At 39.6% G+C, this 18,344-nt stretch overlaps 1 protein-coding gene across 1 annotated transcript; it reads right to left on the bottom strand.

Moving 5' to 3' along the window:
* Positions 1–12,683: 12,683 nt before the first annotated feature.
* Positions 12,684–17,474, bottom strand: KRT12 (keratin 12, type I). Its single transcript, XM_012660767.1, has 8 exons — positions 16,878–17,474; positions 16,431–16,513; positions 15,287–15,443; positions 14,421–14,582; positions 14,197–14,322; positions 13,835–14,055; positions 13,267–13,340; positions 12,684–12,781 (listed from the first exon to the last, which is right to left on the bottom strand). Exons 1-8 carry the CDS (start codon positions 17,472–17,474, stop codon positions 12,684–12,686), a joined length of 1,518 nt encoding a protein of 505 aa, XP_012516221.1.
* Between the last annotated feature and the right edge of the window lie 870 nt (positions 17,475–18,344).

The following is an 18,344-nucleotide window of genomic DNA, read 5'->3' as shown; positions in this document are numbered from 1 at the left end:
CTCACTGCAACCTCAAACTCCTGGGCTCAAGCAATCCTCCTGCCTCAGCCTCCCAAGCAGTGGAGATTACAAGTGCACACCACGACACCTGGCTAATTTTTCTATTTTTTGTAGAGATGGGGTCCTGCTCTTGTTCAGGCTAGTCTTCAACTCCTGGCCTCAAGCAATCCTCCGGCCTTGACCCCCCAATGTGCTCACAGATGCAAACCACCCCCCGGCCCACAGAATGTCTTATACATAGTAAGTACTCACAGATTTAGTCCCTTCTCGTTTCTCTTGTTAAATATTCAACACCAAGCCAAGCCGAAACTCCTTATCAAATATCTCCAGTCTCTACTTGAATATTCCTATGGATAGAAAACTCATTGTCTCACAAAGCACTCCGTTTTTTAGGTGTTCTAATTACTTAAAAATTTAACTTTATATTGAATGGAAATCTGCTATACAGAATAAAGCTTTGCTGTTGGAGAGTCTTTTGGATATTTGACAAAAAGGTTGCTCTGTCTCCCTGAATCTTTTATTTTCCAAGTTAAAGGATCACTAGTTCATTTATCTGTTCCTTAGATGACATGATTTTCATTTCCATTATCATGTATGTTGCCTTGACTTGGGTCACTACTAAATGTGTAGTGTTGATCTGATCTCTTTTTCTGTTTCTAGTATTAGCTCAAGGAATATTTTTTTTAAAGGAATACATGCTGTGTTTTATCCCGTTGCATCAATTTTCAGTGTAGTACTGCTTCCAGAGATATAATACAACATAAAACTTCTTATTTTCTTATTTAAATTTGTAGAAATTATTTAAATTTAATAATTAATCATTAGTACATATATGTCTCCCCCCACCTCCCTTGGTTTCAGGGCTTAGTTTCACTGTGGCTCAGGTGTCTTGTAATGGAAACTTGATTAACTCACTTTTTGGGTTCACCCTCTTTTCTTGGGTGTGGGGCCAAGATTTGTCACTCAGTCATTTATGATGGTGGTGTTGATTAACTAGCTGGCTCCTAAGCTATAATTATCTTCCTCCTTCAATTAAAATCACATATCTTTATTGCCACATCTAGTTATTGCAAAATCTAGCAATACCCATTGGATTTTTATTTCCCTCTAAGTAAACTTTCCCTGACTATTCATATTTTTTCTTCTGGGTTGTTCAACTGTTAGGAGTTGCTGTTATCCCATTGCTGAGTAGGACATTCTTCCTAAACAAAGATTGATCAGTGGATACTTTACAATATTGTTGGTTTTGTTTCCTTGTATCTCATTTGCTGTAGTACAGTGATTAAAACCCATTATTATATTATCATTCCCAGGTTTTAGAATTTTGGGTGACTCATATACTAGAGCCATACCTATGTGACAGCATAATTGGTACCAAAAAGAAAAATCAATCAACATATGCTTTTATTTTTAAAGTGTGTCAAATGACAGGCTTAATTAATAGTTTTCATTGTATTTGAGCCAGTCCTTTACCCTGGATTTTTCAATCATGTGTAAACACTGCATAAACCTAACGTGATTTTTCTAAACATCATTTCAACCAACATGGATTTGGCATACCCATATTCTGCCAGATGCTGCGTTCAGTACTAGAGGTTTATTTCTGGATGGCTAGTAGTACGTGGCCCTGCCTATGAGGGGGAATCAGACACGAAATTTCATTTTCTAAAAGTAAAGTGCAGACCACTGTGGTCAAGAAACTTAGCGTTCTTAGAAGATGGGCACCTAGTGGGGTGGGAAAGCATTCTAGGGGAGATGCTCTTTGGTTCTGTTCTTACCTGTCTACTCCCATTTAATACTGTACATTGAAATTTTATGTACTCCTCAAGGCTCTGCTCAGATGCTTTTTCTGCCATAAAAGTGGTCCTCAGACCCCAGCCCTATATATTCCCTCCTTCTTCCAAACTTCTGTGGTACATAATCTGCATTTTCCCTCATAGGCAGGTCACTTTGTACCTCGAGCAGGGTAAGGTTATTTGCATATGTGACCACATTTGCTCCCAGTTGCTTCCATAATGCCCACTACATATTAGTTTGATTGAGAGAAAAGTATATGTTAGATAGAGTACCTCTGTCAATTAAAAGGAAACAAGTTCTATTTTGATCTAGATTGCCAGGTATATTACATTTTCAGACTCAATATTTTCATGCAAAGCCACTGTTCCATCAGTTGCTTTAAGAGAACTCAGTTTTATATCCATAGTTAGTTGATTGCCTGTATACAAAGTATACTTTAATGTTGAATTAGAGGATTCCAAGGTTGCTTTTATAAGTGAATATCTGTGGACACATTTTTCCCTTACAAATATTGCACAGGAACGAAGTTACTCTATTTCGTGAAAAGAACTTCTAATATTCTTTAGATGTATGGGAAAAAGACCTCAAGTTAACTTCCTTAAACAAAAGTGTCATGAATTAAAAGACTGCTTGTTGAAACTGAAGATCACTTTCTACTGAGTCATCAGATATTGAGCAATATGATTTATATCAATATGCCTTGTGAAATTGGCAAGTTAAGGATTGTATATTTTAGATAGAAAAATGTTATGTCCCCATAGGAGTGTCAAATATCTTGAGGGTTTTCTGGAAATAATAATTGAATTCAACAAATATCTCAGTAAAATACAAGGAACTTCTTAGTGGTTTTTTTAGTCTCTGACAGTCAGCTAACTTCTTAACTAAAATTTAAGGAGAAGAAAGTAAGTGAAATTCATTTCCATGTGACTCAAGCATATTTCAAATAGAGTATCCAAAACAAATAGATTCTAATTAAATATATTTGAGGCATCCTCTTAGTGCCTCCTATGTGAAGGACACTTCTTAGGTGCTGTCCCTTGATAAGCTAGGATTTGTTCATTCAGTCTTACCAAAGGTGAGTGGTGGAAAATTTAGAGTTAATAAATCAATAGATAAATATTTTAAGAAAATAATAGAAGAAATATATCACTACCATTCAATATTCATGTAGCAAATCTTTCCTGAGTGCCTTTAATGGTACCTAGAGAGTAAACGGGCATTGTTTCAGCTTCTTTTGAGTGAGTAGTCTAGCACTTGTATGTAATTCCATGCACATATATTCAACAAGTATTGACTATCTCCTAAGCAGTGGGCTAGATGTGGTGTTTTATGCACTGTACTAGATGCCAGGGCTACAATGGAGGGCAAAATAGACATAGCCCCTGCCCTTAGAGAGCTTACAGTGGTAGAACCAGACTTTATTTCAGTAGTCATACAAATAAATATATAATTGCAAATTGTGCTAAGAGCTATGAAGGACAACCACAGTATGCTATAATAGTGTATAATAGAGATCCTCAATTGGTTAGTGAGGGGTTGGGGAATGGTGAACAAAGGCTAGTCAAGGCTTTTCAGAGGGGGTGACATTGGAGTTAAGCCCTGACTGGTGAGTAGGAGTTAGCCACAAAGTAGGGGAGGAAGCACATTCTAGACAAAGGTTTTCCTTCTGTGAGAGGGTGCTGGAGTGGGAAGGAATAGGGTATTAGAATTTACTCTGCTGTAGTAATCGTGTCACTACGAATATGTATATCAAAACTTTATGATGTACACCTTAAAAAAATATATATCTATATCTATCTATCTATCTATCTATCTATCTATCTATCTATCTATCTATCTAAAGTCAAACAAGGCCGGAAGGGCTGGTGAACATAGAGGGAGAGGAGGCATACAGTTTGAGAGAGGGGAGAGGGGACCAGGCCAGACCTTGTTGGTTTTGGTCTCTATTCCAAAGGCAATAGGAAGCCTTTGAAGGGTTTTAAGCGATGGAGTGACGGGATCAGCTTTGTGTTTTCAAAATGATCCCCTCAGCTGTGGTGGAGAGAGTGGAAGGGGCGGGGGGTGCAAGTGGAAGCTGTGGGGTCATCCAGGTGAGAGACATGAATAGTGGCTTGGATGGGGATATGGCCAGGGTATGCTTAGGTATTTGTTGAATGAATGAATAAATAAATCTATGGATGCAGGAGACATGGAGCTCGACCTAGTTAAAAAGCTACAATTGAAGGATTTTTAGACCAACATTGATGGAGGAATACTTTCTCTTGGATTGTTTAGCTAAAGTTCGACTTGACTGAAATGTAAAAATCTGTTAAAATAATGCCTTCTTATTTGGTGATTTTTTTTTTTTTTACCAAACCAAACATAAATTAAATGACCCGTAAAGATCCTAAACAGCTGTGTGGTTCAGAGGTAAATTATCATGATGATATAAGTGTATATAGCAAGTGTTTTATGATACATATTACACATTCTCGGAATGTGGTTTTATATGATCAAGTTTTCAGAGTGTCAGTACTTCGGAAAATGCAGCTAAAAAGTTTCCATTTGGACAAATTGACAAAGAATTGTGTAACCTGCCACTTCAGCTTTGTATCTTGGGAATTATAATATTATATTGTCCTTTAACTCCTCAGAAATAATCTCCTCTGTCATGCAGCTGTTCCCCGTGTACCCTGGAGGTGACGGATAATCATAATAATGATGACTAAAACATTCACTGGGTTCTCCTCCCTGTCGAGACCTTCCTTCCCCTTGAGCAGTTCTCATCCTCCCGCTGGCTCGCACTCAGTTCTGGCTCCTTCAGCTCCACAAGCTGTGAAAACACCTTTCAGAGTCACGCAGGGGGAGAGAGCTTCCATGCACACTCCAGTGGAGAATTGAGTCAAATTCTCCCAACTTCACATCACCCCCTGGAGGCCTTTTCCTTATCCCCAGCCTCAGAATAATGAGTGGGAAAGAGACTTCATTTTTCTGCTTTATCTGTAACACCACTGACGAATTCTGATTAGCCTGGGTCTAATTCTGCAATTTTTGTTCCAGGCTTATCTCTTGATTGGATGCTGATTGTGTATGTTTGTTTTTTTTAAAACAACATGATAAAAATTTATTTTATTATTTATCAGCCTATTCAGTCACTTATTAGATAAAATAGGGAAGTTTAATATTAAAATTACTCTATCATCTAGAATGGGCACATGAAGCTGTTAAAAATGGGCGCCCAGTGAAATCATCATAAAGCCCCTTGAGAGGTACTTTTATATAATGTAAAATGTGACATAAAATGCAGTTAAGTATTTAAGAGTATCATACTTTAAAAATGTGCCTTGAAAATACCTGTGTGATAGTATGAGTTGCTCTTTTTAAAACTAATAAAAATGAATGATGAAGTGTCATCTCTTCCAAAAGAAGTTGACTTCTCTTCACTCCTTGGTTAATAAGCATATACTATGTGTGAGGCAATGACTCTCTTGCCAATTAAAAATGATGATGACTTAATTTCATTTGTACCAATGCAGTAAAGAAAAAAACTGTGTGAAACTTTATCATGTATTTGCCTTTAGTTCATAAAAACTGAGGTAGTTTTCAATAGACTATGTATAGTCTTACATATAGTATAGACTTACATATAGTTGGTGCTAAATATTTGTCGAAGAAATGAATGTACAAATAAATGAATATGTGATATCCCACATGTATACATAAATATAACAAATAAATGTTGTTTAAAAAATAAAAATTACAGTTTAACTGGTTGAAAAGGTTGTATCTGTAGCTCTGTTCATTTGAAATGTGAAAATGAAGTGACATGTGATTTTTTAAAATCCCATGGTATTTGTAAATAAATATTTCAAAATGGATACCCTTTTCTCAGAATAAACTTCATGTGTATATAACTTTAGGAGATCAATGACCAAGTCTAAGTCAATAACTAAAATGAATATAGTCTGACCAACCAGGGTCATAGTGTCCTGTGTTTATGGTGTTTTTCCCCAATTTCAAAATGCTGGGCTAATGTGATTATCTGTGATATGATTGTTGTCTTTTTGTAAAAGGTGAGTCATCTCGAGTAACTTGTTTTGAGTATGATAATGACTCACGGAGAAAGCCTGAAATACTGTCTACATTCTATTAGACCCTACTGCTCTCTGTGGTTTTATCAGTATGGTTTATTTAAATGTCTGCGTCTAAAATGTATATTTGTTTCCATGATTTTGAAGGAAAAGTTTCATTTCATTAAGAATATATGCATAGTGAAATATTAACAATGATATCTTTTAGCAACTGAAATTCATAATCGGTTTAATTCTAAGGATGACCAGAGTGCAGAAATTGTTTTTGAAAGGCTTATTAATACGCGATGTTATGCATTCTGTAAAGTTTAAATATCTATTTTAATTTTTGCAAAGAATCTACTGAATGTATGTAAAGCATGGCATTTATTCATAATTTTGCTACAAGTTATACTATGCTAGTTTAAGAAAAAACCCTAAAATTCTGAATGATAATCACAAAAGTGCTAAGGTTTTCCTCAATATGGTTTTTGTTTTTGTTTGAGACACAGTCTCACTTTGTCGTCCAGGGTGGAATGCAGTGGCACATCATAGCTCACTGTAACCTCAAACTCCTTAAGTGATCCTCCTGCCATGGTCTCCCAAGTAGCTAGGGCTACAGGCATGTACCACCATGCCTGGCTGATTAAAAAAATTTTTTTTTTTAGAGATGGGGTCTTGTCATGTTGCCCAGGCTGGTCTCAAACTTCTGGCCTTAAGTGATCCTCCCACTTTGGTCTCCCAAAGTGCTGGGATTACAGGCATGAGCCACAGTGCCTGACCCTCAATATGTTTTATATATTCTATATTTACTTGTAGAATTCTCTCCTTTAATTTGATCAGCTATATTAATATTAGCATCTTATAGTTCTGAAGTGCTTTACGGCTCGCAAAGTTCTTTCACAGAAATTGGCTTATTGATGAATGCAGGTGATATAGGGAGGATAAATATTATTCCCCCCTCCTCATATGTCAGGTGAGAAAACTTGATCCCTTAGCAGTCAGCAAGGAGAAATATTTCAGATGAAAAAGAAAATTGCACGTTTCTTTTTCAAAACTGAAATTGTTCAGGAGCGTGGATGAAGAGAAGGAAAAGAGTAAATAAGTCTGGGGGAAATATGCAAATTAGTTCATTTCTTTAACTGTAAAGTGTTTTTGTTTTTTCTTTCTATAGTAATAACAGCTAATATTTAGTTAGTGCTATGTGCCAAGTGTGAACTGACTCATGGAATCCTCATAACTATGGTGTTATGTATCAGTAGGTACTATTTTGCCCTGATTTTAGAGACCAGAGAACTGAAGAACAGAGGGGTAAATAAAACCACTAGAAAGTGGCAGAGCTGGGACCCAAACTCAAGCAACTGGCCTCTCAGTGTGTGTTCTTAACTGCTATGATTAGTGGTGTGCTGGGATAAAACAGCTTTCCAGGGAAGTCCATCAAAAAAGCCCACATTCCATGGCATAAATATCCCCATTATGGCCAATTTTAAGCTACCAATGGTTGAATAGCCAGTTTGGAAAATTCCTGACTATTTACCAATCACTGCTTAGGTGCCAGCTTGCCCTAGCACACCACTGCTGATCCTACAGGACCTCTCTGTGCTATTAGGCAGTATCATCGCAAAGACAGGCTATTCAATTATTATAATTTTAAAATTGACTCGATTGAGTTATAATTTACATATAATGGAATGTACTTATTTTAAGTGTACAGTTTGAAGACTCTTGATAAATGGATACACCCATGTAATCATCACCACAATCAAGATATTTTTCAATTACAAAGTCTGGTCTTCATAAATCCTTTTATAGATATGTAGCTGAATGTTGCAGCTTAGCTTTTACAAAAAGCTGTAGTGATGAAGAGGATACATTCAGTTAAAACTCTTACTTTTTAAGTTTGATTTTGAGTTTATGATGCTAATATTAAACAATGACATTTAAATCTTAGATTCAGTTCCAAGATTTAAGAAACATTTAGTACCCCACACAAAGGCATTTACTCAGCTATATGAATAAATTTTCACTTTCATTTGATATTTGAGTATATTTTTTAAAGCCTGAGTAGTTCAGATTGGCTGTCTGGTGCTCTAAACTCCAAATAAGTACTTTCTTCTTTACTTTATGCTTTGTAGAAAACTGCCTTCTTACTGGTGGACTTTCTGGAAACTAATTATTAGTTAAATAAGACAATTTTAATTTATTAAGTTGATAATTTAAAAAGATTTGCTTTCTCCTTTTTTTTTTTTAAATAAACTTTCTAATATTGAACACATCTCAAGTGGCTTGAAAAAGCAGGGCTGATTTTTAAAAGTTCATTTCTTAAAATTCCAGCAGATGGCACTCTTGCAAAGCCTAAAGAAGTATTTCCTTGGTAACCTATAGTTGTTTTTCTAGGTGATTCCTTCCTACTGTGACCTATTTATAAATCTATTTGTTTTAGATAATAAAGTTTGTTTTTTTTCCTGATAATCAGAGCCATATATGCTGTTTGTTGAATGTTTTTAAAAATGTGCAAGAGAAAAAATAAAATACGCTCCAAACCCTTTGCTAATCCCCAAGAGATGACCACTGTAACAGTTTAGCATATATACAGTATTTTCCAGAGCTTTCTCTAGCTTATACACATAACATATGCATATAAAAGTAAAATTTTAAATTTATAAAATGTTATATTTTAAAATAATTATAAATAATATTTATGTCTTTTGCTGTCTGATCCTTTATCAGATTTTTCTTGTGCGTTCTCCTCCTTAAAGATAGGCCTTCCACTTCTGCAATTCATTACTTGCTGCGTCCAATGGAGCCTTACACATCTGTGTTGAATTAGGGTTTGTAGCCTAGTGAGTGAGGGCTGGAATCTCATAAGGATGTTACTGTGGTCTGAATGTGTCCCCCCAAAATTTGTATATTGAAACCTAATCACCAATGCGATGGTGTCAGGAGGTGGGGACTTTGAGAGGTGATTAGTTCATGAGGGCAGAGCCCCGGTGAATGGGATTAATGTCCTTATAAAAGAGGCCCCAGAGAGTTGCTTTGCCCCTTGCACCATGGGAGGATACAGTGAGAAGGTACTATGTATGAGGCAGAAAGCAGGCCCTTACCAGACATCGAACCTGCCTCCACAACTGTGAGAAATAAATTTCTGTCATTTATAAGCCACCTAGTTAGTCTATGGTATTTTGTTATAGCAGCCTGAAGAGACTAAGGTAGATGCTGTGCTAATGGCATTTCTTGCCAGTGAGAATAGGGCCAAGTGAACTTACATAATAGGAAATCTAATACTTCCTTTGTCAAGTGAAGACTATTGGATATTCTCACTGAGATAGCATCAGAAAAGGACTGTTATTTGGGTCTTGCTGGCTGTTCCATGAAATCCTATCTCTTGGAGCTTCAGTAGAAAATTTTGTAAAGTCACTAATTTTTTCTGAGGAGTCTTTTTCCCCCAAGATATGGCAGCTGACTTCCCCCAGAGCATATAAGCCAAGAGGCCAAGGCAGAACCAAAAGCCTTTTGTGACCTGTCCTTGGAAGTCATACACTGTCACTTCTTCAATAGGCCTGCTGTCTGTTCATTTTGGGAGGGAACTACACAAGGGCATGAGGACGACTGGGACCATTTTGGAGGCTACCACAAGAAGTAATCAACGTGTAGATGGTATTTAAAGCCATAGGATTAGATGAATTTACCTGGGGAGGGAGTATAGAGAGAAGACAAGAAGACTGAGCCAACATTCAGAAGTCACAGAGAGAAGTCTGAGAAAAAACTTCCAGTGCAATGGCGTCTCTGGGAGCCCCAATGGAAAAAGTATTTCCAAAAGAAGGAGATGCTGAGAAACCAAGATACTAGCCAAGAAATGACCACTGCATTTATACTTATGCAAAGCCCTGTCTGCATTGAGTCTTGCACCATTCAGATGTAGTGCTAGGGAAAACAGATGTTATTTAAAACAGTTACTATTTACAGGCACTTTTGAGTACCACACAAGTGGCATCATTTATTACTTGGGGGCTTTGGACCTTTTTAGTAAAAGACCGTGATAATCTCTTTGGGTTTGAAAGGTAAAGGTCTCCAGGGAGGTGTGCTGGAAGGCGAGGGCTAACCAGATAGCTGAATGCATAATGAAGTGAGATGAGTGGAGTACCTGACACCATTAAAAAAATATACTAAAAGGAAGAGTGACTTGAGAAAGCTGTATACTGAGGCAAGTCAGCTTAAAACGGCATGATAGCCCTCCACTGGGTTTTGCACCCAGCTCTGGATTCCTCCAGGCAGGACTCCTCCCTCTCCCTTCTGCTCCTTCGACACTCCTTGCTCACCAGTTCCCCTGGTTTCTTCATCCCATTTTGGTTCCACACAGTAAATAATAGGACATGAATATTGAATACTTTCTAGAGCCAGTACCTTCTAAGTTCCTAGTGTTTTCTTATATTACCTCATTTAATCTTCACAAGACCCATGCAATGAAGCAGGTACTATCATCACTGTCATTTCCACTTTAAGAAACTGAGGCACACAGAGGTTAAGTTACTTGCTATTAAGTAACGGAGCCGGGGTTTGAACTCAGTCTGGTGTCAGAGCACAGGCTGTTAATCATTAAATCCTATTCTTGTTTTCCTTTTAGGGTTTTCAATTTGGCAATCCAGATTGAACCATCTCCTCAGGCTGAGGCTTTCACTCCCTTCTGCGCCAACACAGACTCTGACTTCTGTTATTGATTTGTGGGTCTGACCCCACCCGTCCCCAGTAGAAATCGCACCCTGGGCCTCACTGCTGCCAAATAGGAGAAAGCGGAACAAGCCAATATTTGTTCATACTCCTGTGTCTTTTCACACGTATTTGCCCTGTTCCCTTTCTCCCTCGTCTGCCTGGCTGGTTTCTGTGTGAAGCATTTCATTGCCACCTGACAGATTGTTCACTTCCTCCTCCATGTGTCCTTTGAACTTCTATTTGACCTATTTCACTGTATCTCCATTCCTGAGATCTGTCTACCTCTGCCCTCAACTGTGTCCTCAGGCAAAGAACATCTTATTCTTCATTGAGTCTCCGATCCAGCATACTGTAGGGGCTCAATAAGTGTTTTCTTTTTTTTGAGACAGAGTCTCACTCTGTTGCCCGGGCTAGAGTGCTGTGGCTTCAGCCCAGCTCACAGCAACCTCAAACTCCTGGGCTCGAGCGATCCTACTGCCTCAGCCTCCCAAGCAGCTGGGACTACAGGCATGCGCCACCATGCCTGGCTAATTTTTTCTATATATATATTTTTAATTGTCCACATAATTTCTTTCTATTTTTAGTAGAGATGGGGTCTCGTTCTTGCTTAGGCTGGTCTCGAACTCCTGACCTTGAGCAATCCACCCGCCTTGGCCTCCCAGAGTGCTAGGATTATAGGCGTGAGCCACCGCGCCCAGCCAATGAATGTTTCTTGACTGCACGAAGGAAGGTGCTAGAAAATCCCCTCTAGTGGACAATACAATTTTGCTACAGGCTTGATGGGCTGATGTAAAAAGGGTAGAACTTCTAAAAGAATCTTCCTAATCTCCCACCCTGACATCTTTGTCCCAGTGTTTATCTACTTTATTATTAGAATATCAAAAACTGTCGCTCCATGAATTAGTATTAAACGTGTTTTGGGACAGGGTTTGTCTTAAGAGTTTTACAGAGCTTTGCCCTGAAAGAATATGTGAACGTGTTGGTTTGCATTTAGAATGCTGTTACACTCGGAAGGGCGTCTCTGAAAGGCAGTAGCGGCTGTATCCCAGGAGGCGCCGCGTTTCTCAGACCTAAAGAATTGGATTTGCTTTGTAAAGCACAAGCGAATCTGTTAAAAACTATAGGCTGAGAGCTGACAATGGAGTGCCCTCCGGAACAAACAGCTTCCCGGAAACGACAGCTTCCTGAATGGTTAAAAGCAAAGCTTTTGTTTAAACCACTCTAGACTACCTGTCTCCATTCACGATAACCTAATAAACATGGAGCTTACATATCTCTGTTTAAATGATAAACTTACCTTAGAATTTAGAAATTAACCTTTGAAAGACTTTGTAACCGTTTGCTCACGTAAATAGAATTAGTTAAAGGATCTGTAAAAGCCTTCTGTAACAGCCTTTTGAAAATCTGTTAACCTGAGAGGAACTACCTGTTGTTATGTAAATCTGTTACCCCTGACAATTGTTCACTATTTCCTATAAGTTACCAATGTAAGACCTCATTCGGGGCTTTTTGAGACCAACGGAGAGGTCCGAGCCCCCTGAGCTCCTGCTTTGCCTATAATCTTTATAAACTTACAAAACTATATCTTTGTCTCAGTGTATTCTTTTATTTCTTCCATTTTCCATTTCTCTCTATTATTTTCTTATCCCTTGCAACTCTACCAAAGGGACCCGCTTTTTTGCAGGGAACACTGGCCACGTTCCCCGCAAAAAACCTCTCTCTATGCCCTTGACATTATTGTTGGAAGTAAGAAGGCACACATTTCACACCATTGCCATTCATCTTTTATTAAAATTAACTCTTAAAACAACACTACTTGATCAAAACTCTGTGATTAAAAAATTGTTCCAGGTCACCAGAAGAAAGTTCATTAAAAGACTACTCCAGGTCCAGAAAGATGTAGGGTAATTTTCGTTGGTTATAAAGATAAATGTAGCAACAATGACTTATGATTGTAAATTGTTTCAGAAGGACAAAAAGGACTCAACATGAATAGGAAATCCAAAGAAAATGAGACAGAAAAAATAGATGTTGAATGAATATAGCATCTCACTCTGAAAGGAATATTTTCTATGTGCTTATTTCTTATTCCTAATGAACCAATTATACGGCAGATCTCATGAAATTTTACATTAGTTCTTCAATTTCCTGAACTTGGGATGAGACCACCTCACCGTTCACCATCTCCTGCACAACTGTCTTGATTTTTCGTTTTTTGGTTGGGTCTAAAGGTAAAAATGGAATAAAGGGGGCAAAAGTTAGTGTTTCAAATATTAATCCAAAATTGGCTGTTGTTTAAGCTTCTAAATTAGGTATTGGCTGATACAATCCATCAAATTTAAACTTTCAAAAGTAAGTTTTACATTCTTAAAAAATGTGTTTTATCCAATGAAAATAAAATGTGTTTAGTGTTGTGCAGAAATGAAAATATTTTTCTTTTTAAGCATTTTAAAGCTGGTTATGGTGCTCATAATATCTTGTTGCTGAGTAGTTTTTTTTCCCTTCTAGGCTTGCTGAAAGTTTTAAATACAGTACAGACTACTCATTTTGCTGCAGGAATGTATACATGTTTTTCCTTGGCTCAGAATATGAATATACTTTAAATTTAAATTCTTAAGAATACTGCAATAGTCAATGAGATCTTACGGTTTTAATTCTTAATAAATATGATTCTGACTTACTCTAAGTGATTCTTAGGGACTCTGCGTACCTTTAGAGGAATCGATTGACTGTGCTTGAGATTTGGAATCTGTCACAAATAGAAGACTCTCATCCAAACCATCACTGTAAGAAAACAAAGGAGATGATATTAGAAAGTGACGCAGCCGGCAATTAATGCAAGATCTGGTCTCAGAAATTAGATTTCCCAATTTACAGTCCCGAGTTCTTCCCGCTAGTCCAGACTGATAGTCCTTTTAGAAAGTTTGCTAGAGTAGGTGGTTCAGGTGGCTACTATTCCATGTGTCATTCTTTGCGTGGGGTCACTGATACCAGAAATCGAATGGGTGATTTTCCTAGTACATGGAAATACTCCTTTACAATATTCCTCTAACCGTGGCACCTTTGCTCACTGCAGTGGTTTATGAATTATTAAGTAAGATAATAGGTAAAAATACTTTGCAAAGTGTAGAGCAGTTAGCAAAGCCCAGGCATATCTTTACTAGATTTGTGGTTTTCTGTCAACTGAAGAACCGTTCCTTCTATTGCAGCAAAACCTGCATCTGGTGTCCATTGTCCGTCAGCCCCGGAAGGTATTGTCAACCTAATTGTCTATTCACCCTTGGGCCTCCCCGTCCAGCAGGCGGCGGTAGGTCTCAATCTCCAGCTCCAGGCGGGCCTTGACGTCCAGCAGCCGCTGGTGGTCGGCGTTCTGGCGCTCCGCGTCCGCGCGCACCTGGAGCAGCTGCGCCTCCAGGCTGCCGATGAGCTGCTGCACCTGGGACAGCTGGCCGCAGTAATCGCCCTCGGCTTCGGCCAACGAGTCCTCCAGGGATTTCTTCTGCACGCGGGAGGGAAATGACACGGACATAACAATGGAGGGGATTGAAAAGAGGAGGCAGCCAACGGCCTAACATCATTTGGATGCGACTTTTTTTTGGGAAGTTGGAATGATGCCGCGTCTTTGTGCGCGCGAGCCTACCATGGCGAGCTGGGACTGGAGCTCGATCTCCAGGTTTTGCACAGCGCGCCGCAGGTCGGTGACCTCGCTCTTGCTGGACTGAAGCTGCTCGGTGTTGGTGCTGATCTCCTTCCTGAGCTCCCCGCTCTGCAACAGCAAACGGGGCCGAGGGGACGCGAGCGCCGCGCTCGCTCACGGCTCTTTCTGCGCACGTTATCAAAGCCTTCTGCTTTTGTTTGTCTTACCTTTTCAATGAACCAGGCTTCCGCGTCCTTCCGATTCTGCTCAGCGATGGTTTCGTACTGCGCCCTCATGTCATTGAGGAGCCTGGTGAGGTCCACTCCTGGGGCAGCGTCCATTTCGACGCTGACCTCACCTGGGCCCCCCACTCGGAAGCTTTGGAGCTCCTGGGGACAGCACGTGAGAGAGAGGGGGGCGTTCAGGAGCCCATTGTGACTTTTCATGGCCCCTAGGTACTTCTGCCATCCTGGGCCTCTTTCTCCACAAAAATATATTAAAGATTCTATTTTATGACTGCGTTGGTATAAAGATAAATATATTAATACAATATATTAAAACATTTTTTACCTAAAAATTCATATTTTTCTTCTGATTTTACACCTTAAGACATACTCTATGGGTCCCTAAAATTATCACGGGCCCTAGGGGCTGTGCCTGCTGTGCCTGCTGGCTGAGTTGGCTCTGCTTCTCGAGGGGCCACAGCCTTTACATGAAAGAAGGCCTGCAGTACAGTCCCGTGGGGTTTCACCTACAGCTGCCACCGCAGGCTGCAAACAGTCCCTAGGTTTGCACACCGTCTGGACCACAGTTGTTGAAAACCCAGTGGACACTTCTTTGGAAGCCTATTGTCAGTGTCCATTCACACCAGCCTGCGATACACACTGTAGCACATCAGAGTTCTGTGTGTGTGTGTATTACACTGTGTACCGCACACGCATGCACACAGAAATCCAAAAGAAATGGCCATTTAACAGGGAGATAATGTATCCTTCATATTTGTCCTAATTCCAGGTTTGTAAATTTGAAATTGTATTTTTGGCTCTGGGAGAAAGAAAAAAAGGCAGCTTAGCCTGGCTGTCCTAGGACTGACCTCCTCGTGGTTCTTCTTCATGTAGGCCAGCTCCTCGTTCAGGCTCTCGATCTGCATCTCCAGGTCGGTCTTGGACAGGGCCAGCTCGTCCAGCACGCGGCGCAGGCCGTTGATGTCGGCCTCCACGGTCTGGCGCAGGGCCAGCTCGTTCTCATACCTGAAAACCAAGTGCAAAGCAGCTTAGCTTAGGGAATCAACACGATTCGAACAAGGCCCCTGCCATATTCAGGGTTATGTTGTTCGTACTGTGACTATTTAATAATAGCAGCATTGCAGTATATGAGGCAGTTTTTGTTTTTGTAACTTTTCCCTCTCTTTGTTTCCCCCCTATTTTACTGCTCAGTTGGAAAGGAGAAGAAAAGTGAAAAAATTATGAGGCAATGCTTTTCTGCCAGCAATGAACCCCAATAGCACTGCATGCCAAAGGAACATCCCCCCCCCGGCCTTTGCTGGCTGCCGTGGCTATGAATAGCTGCAGCCCTTGTCTAGGTGGAGTTTCTAACGGCGTTCTGAAAGCAATTGAACATAAAATAATAGTTACTATTTTTACTTAACATTGCTCACGATTTAATTTAAAACACTGATACTTCTTTAGTGGTTTTCACCAAGATTTTACAGGCTTAAGACCATCACTACTGCAACTTCCTGTGTGGAAATTTTGTGAGTCGAAAAGGAAATTAGTATTTCTTCCTGATTTCTGTGAGGATGAGGCGTGGGAAAGGAGGTAGGAATATAGAAATAAGCACATGGTTCATCTTTCAGTTGTATGTGTCATCAGGAAAGCAACAGTTCATTTAACCCCTTGGCAAGAAATTATTAATTCATTTTGGTACATTGAAAATTGAGGTTGAGGACATTGGTGGAATTATGGTGTCGGTGGCATCTTGCGTCAATAGCACATTACAAATATGGTGATCCATAGTCCTAGGTTTAAAAAACTTATAATTTAAGGACACTTAATGCAAATTGTGTTTGATTCTAATTACTTCCTAGAATACTGTATGTTGAATTTACCAAAACACTAAATGCACGGAGCAGGTGAACTTTAGGAGATTTGAAATGTTTGCTATCAACAAAGGCAAGACAATAAGGAGTGAGAAGAAATAGAGGAGTGTGTCAGTGATCATCAGTCTGTTCTGCTCACTTCATCCGGAAGTCCTCCGCAGCCAGTCTTGCATTGTCAATCTGCAGGAGGAGCTGGGCATTTCCAATGTTGGCAGAAATGATCTGGCAAAATCGGGGGAAGACACACAAAGTGAAATCCTAAAATACTAGTATTATACAAATATATTTTTGACACAAAGCTTACAGTGGTGGTGTTCGAATGCTGTTTTATTAAAAGTTTGTCACTTTTCTAAGAAAATATATTTATCAAGTAATATTGAAAAATTAAGAAACATACATTTCCTACAGAAAGATAGTGGAAATACAATCACTTCATGGTAAATGATAAAATGCAACTAAACAAATCGCACCAAGTATAGTCGAATCGAAAAACATATCTAAGTTGTAGGTGATTATCACCATAAAATACTGTAATAGTAAAAAAAGAAAAATAATTCCCAAATCCCCTCCAAAATCATCTTCTTACCTTATTCCTGAGGTCTTCGATCAGTGGGTAATATTTACTGTAATCACTCTGTGACGCAGGGTCTCCAGTCCCAGTTCCTCGTGTTTCATACCATTCTCGAATTTTGTTTTCTAGCTCAGTATTAGCTTCTTCTAGAGCTCGAACCTTATCCAGGTAAGAAGCTAATCTATCATTAAGATTTTGCATGGTTTCTTTCTCTGATCCAGAAAGAAGGCCTCCATCATTGCCAGAGATAATAGCTAGAGAGGCATTTCCTGAGCTTCCCCCAAATCCAATCCCCAGTCCTCCAAAGCCACCTCCCCCCATGGCTCTTCCATAACCAGTGCCCAGTCCTCCCGCCAAGGAACTTCCCAGTCCTCCTGCCCAGGAACTTCCAGAGCCACCACCAAAGCCAGCACTAGAACCAAACATGGAAGCCGCAGAAAAGCCTCCCCCATGGCTGGCTCCAAAGCCAAAGGCACTTCCCCCATAGCCACTTCCAGCACTGGAAGCAGACATGACCCTGGGTCTGCCCGCTATCCCACTCTGCGAGGACAGCCGCCGGGACAGTCCGGAGTTGCGCACTGAGAGCGAAATGCTGTTGCTTGGGAGATCCATAGCCTGGGGAAGGAGGCCACCGCTGGAGAGGAAGCGGTGTCAGTAAGCCAAAAAGGTAACCTTTTATAGGCTGTGAGATGGGCGTTGCAGTTGAAAAGTTCACTTTCTCCACTCAAAATGAGGTGCCTCCCCTACTCCCTTTTTGGCCAGCTTGACGAGTAAATGATTTATGTCTAATGAAAATTCACTGATATAGAAATAATTGAATAATCATTTCCATTAAATATTTATTATACTGAAAAGAAAGCTGGGTGGAGTAGAGTTAGGTTGTCATAAGGAATTTTTCTTCTCTGAATTACTCTATTGCCTGTCTTCGCGGCACTGCCCAGTGTCTTACACACAGTAGGAAAGCAATGAGTGATTGTGGAGTGGAGAAATTAATAAATACTTCGTCCTGAGCCTTAAACTTTTTGAAGTTCTTCACTTATTTTTCCTATTTGTTTCCTTTAGAAAATCCAATATAAGCCATCCAGTCGTGATCTAGTGTAACTTCTAGTGGAATGTGGTTTCAGAAGCATCTGTGAGATGCACTGGAGGAGGTGAGGAATAAATTCATCTTCCAGATTGATCCTGGAATTTGAATTTTCGAGGATTTGAAAACCTTGTCATTAGGCTATGGCACGGTTTCTTTTTCCCAATTCAGAGGAGACCTCTTAAACACTGAAAATTGCTATTTTTGAGTGGAATAGTATAGTCCTTTCAGCAGTTTTTTCTTTACATAAGAATTGACCTTCTTAGTAAACTCCATGAAATCAGGGGCCTTTTCTCATTGGTCAGTCCTCTCCCTCTAGCATTTATTATGTATATTCCTTCAACAGACATTCCCTGTAATAGTTGCTCAAGAAATGTGTTGACTAGATGAATGGATTG

Source organism: Propithecus coquereli, unplaced genomic scaffold (genome assembly GCF_000956105.1).
Source record: "Propithecus coquereli isolate 6110/MARCELLA unplaced genomic scaffold, Pcoq_1.0 Scaffold119, whole genome shotgun sequence".
Classification (NCBI taxonomy): Eukaryota; Metazoa; Chordata; class Mammalia; order Primates; family Indriidae; genus Propithecus; species Propithecus coquereli.
Note: the sequence above shows the minus strand (reverse complement) of the source record. Positions and strands in the feature narration are given on the sequence as shown.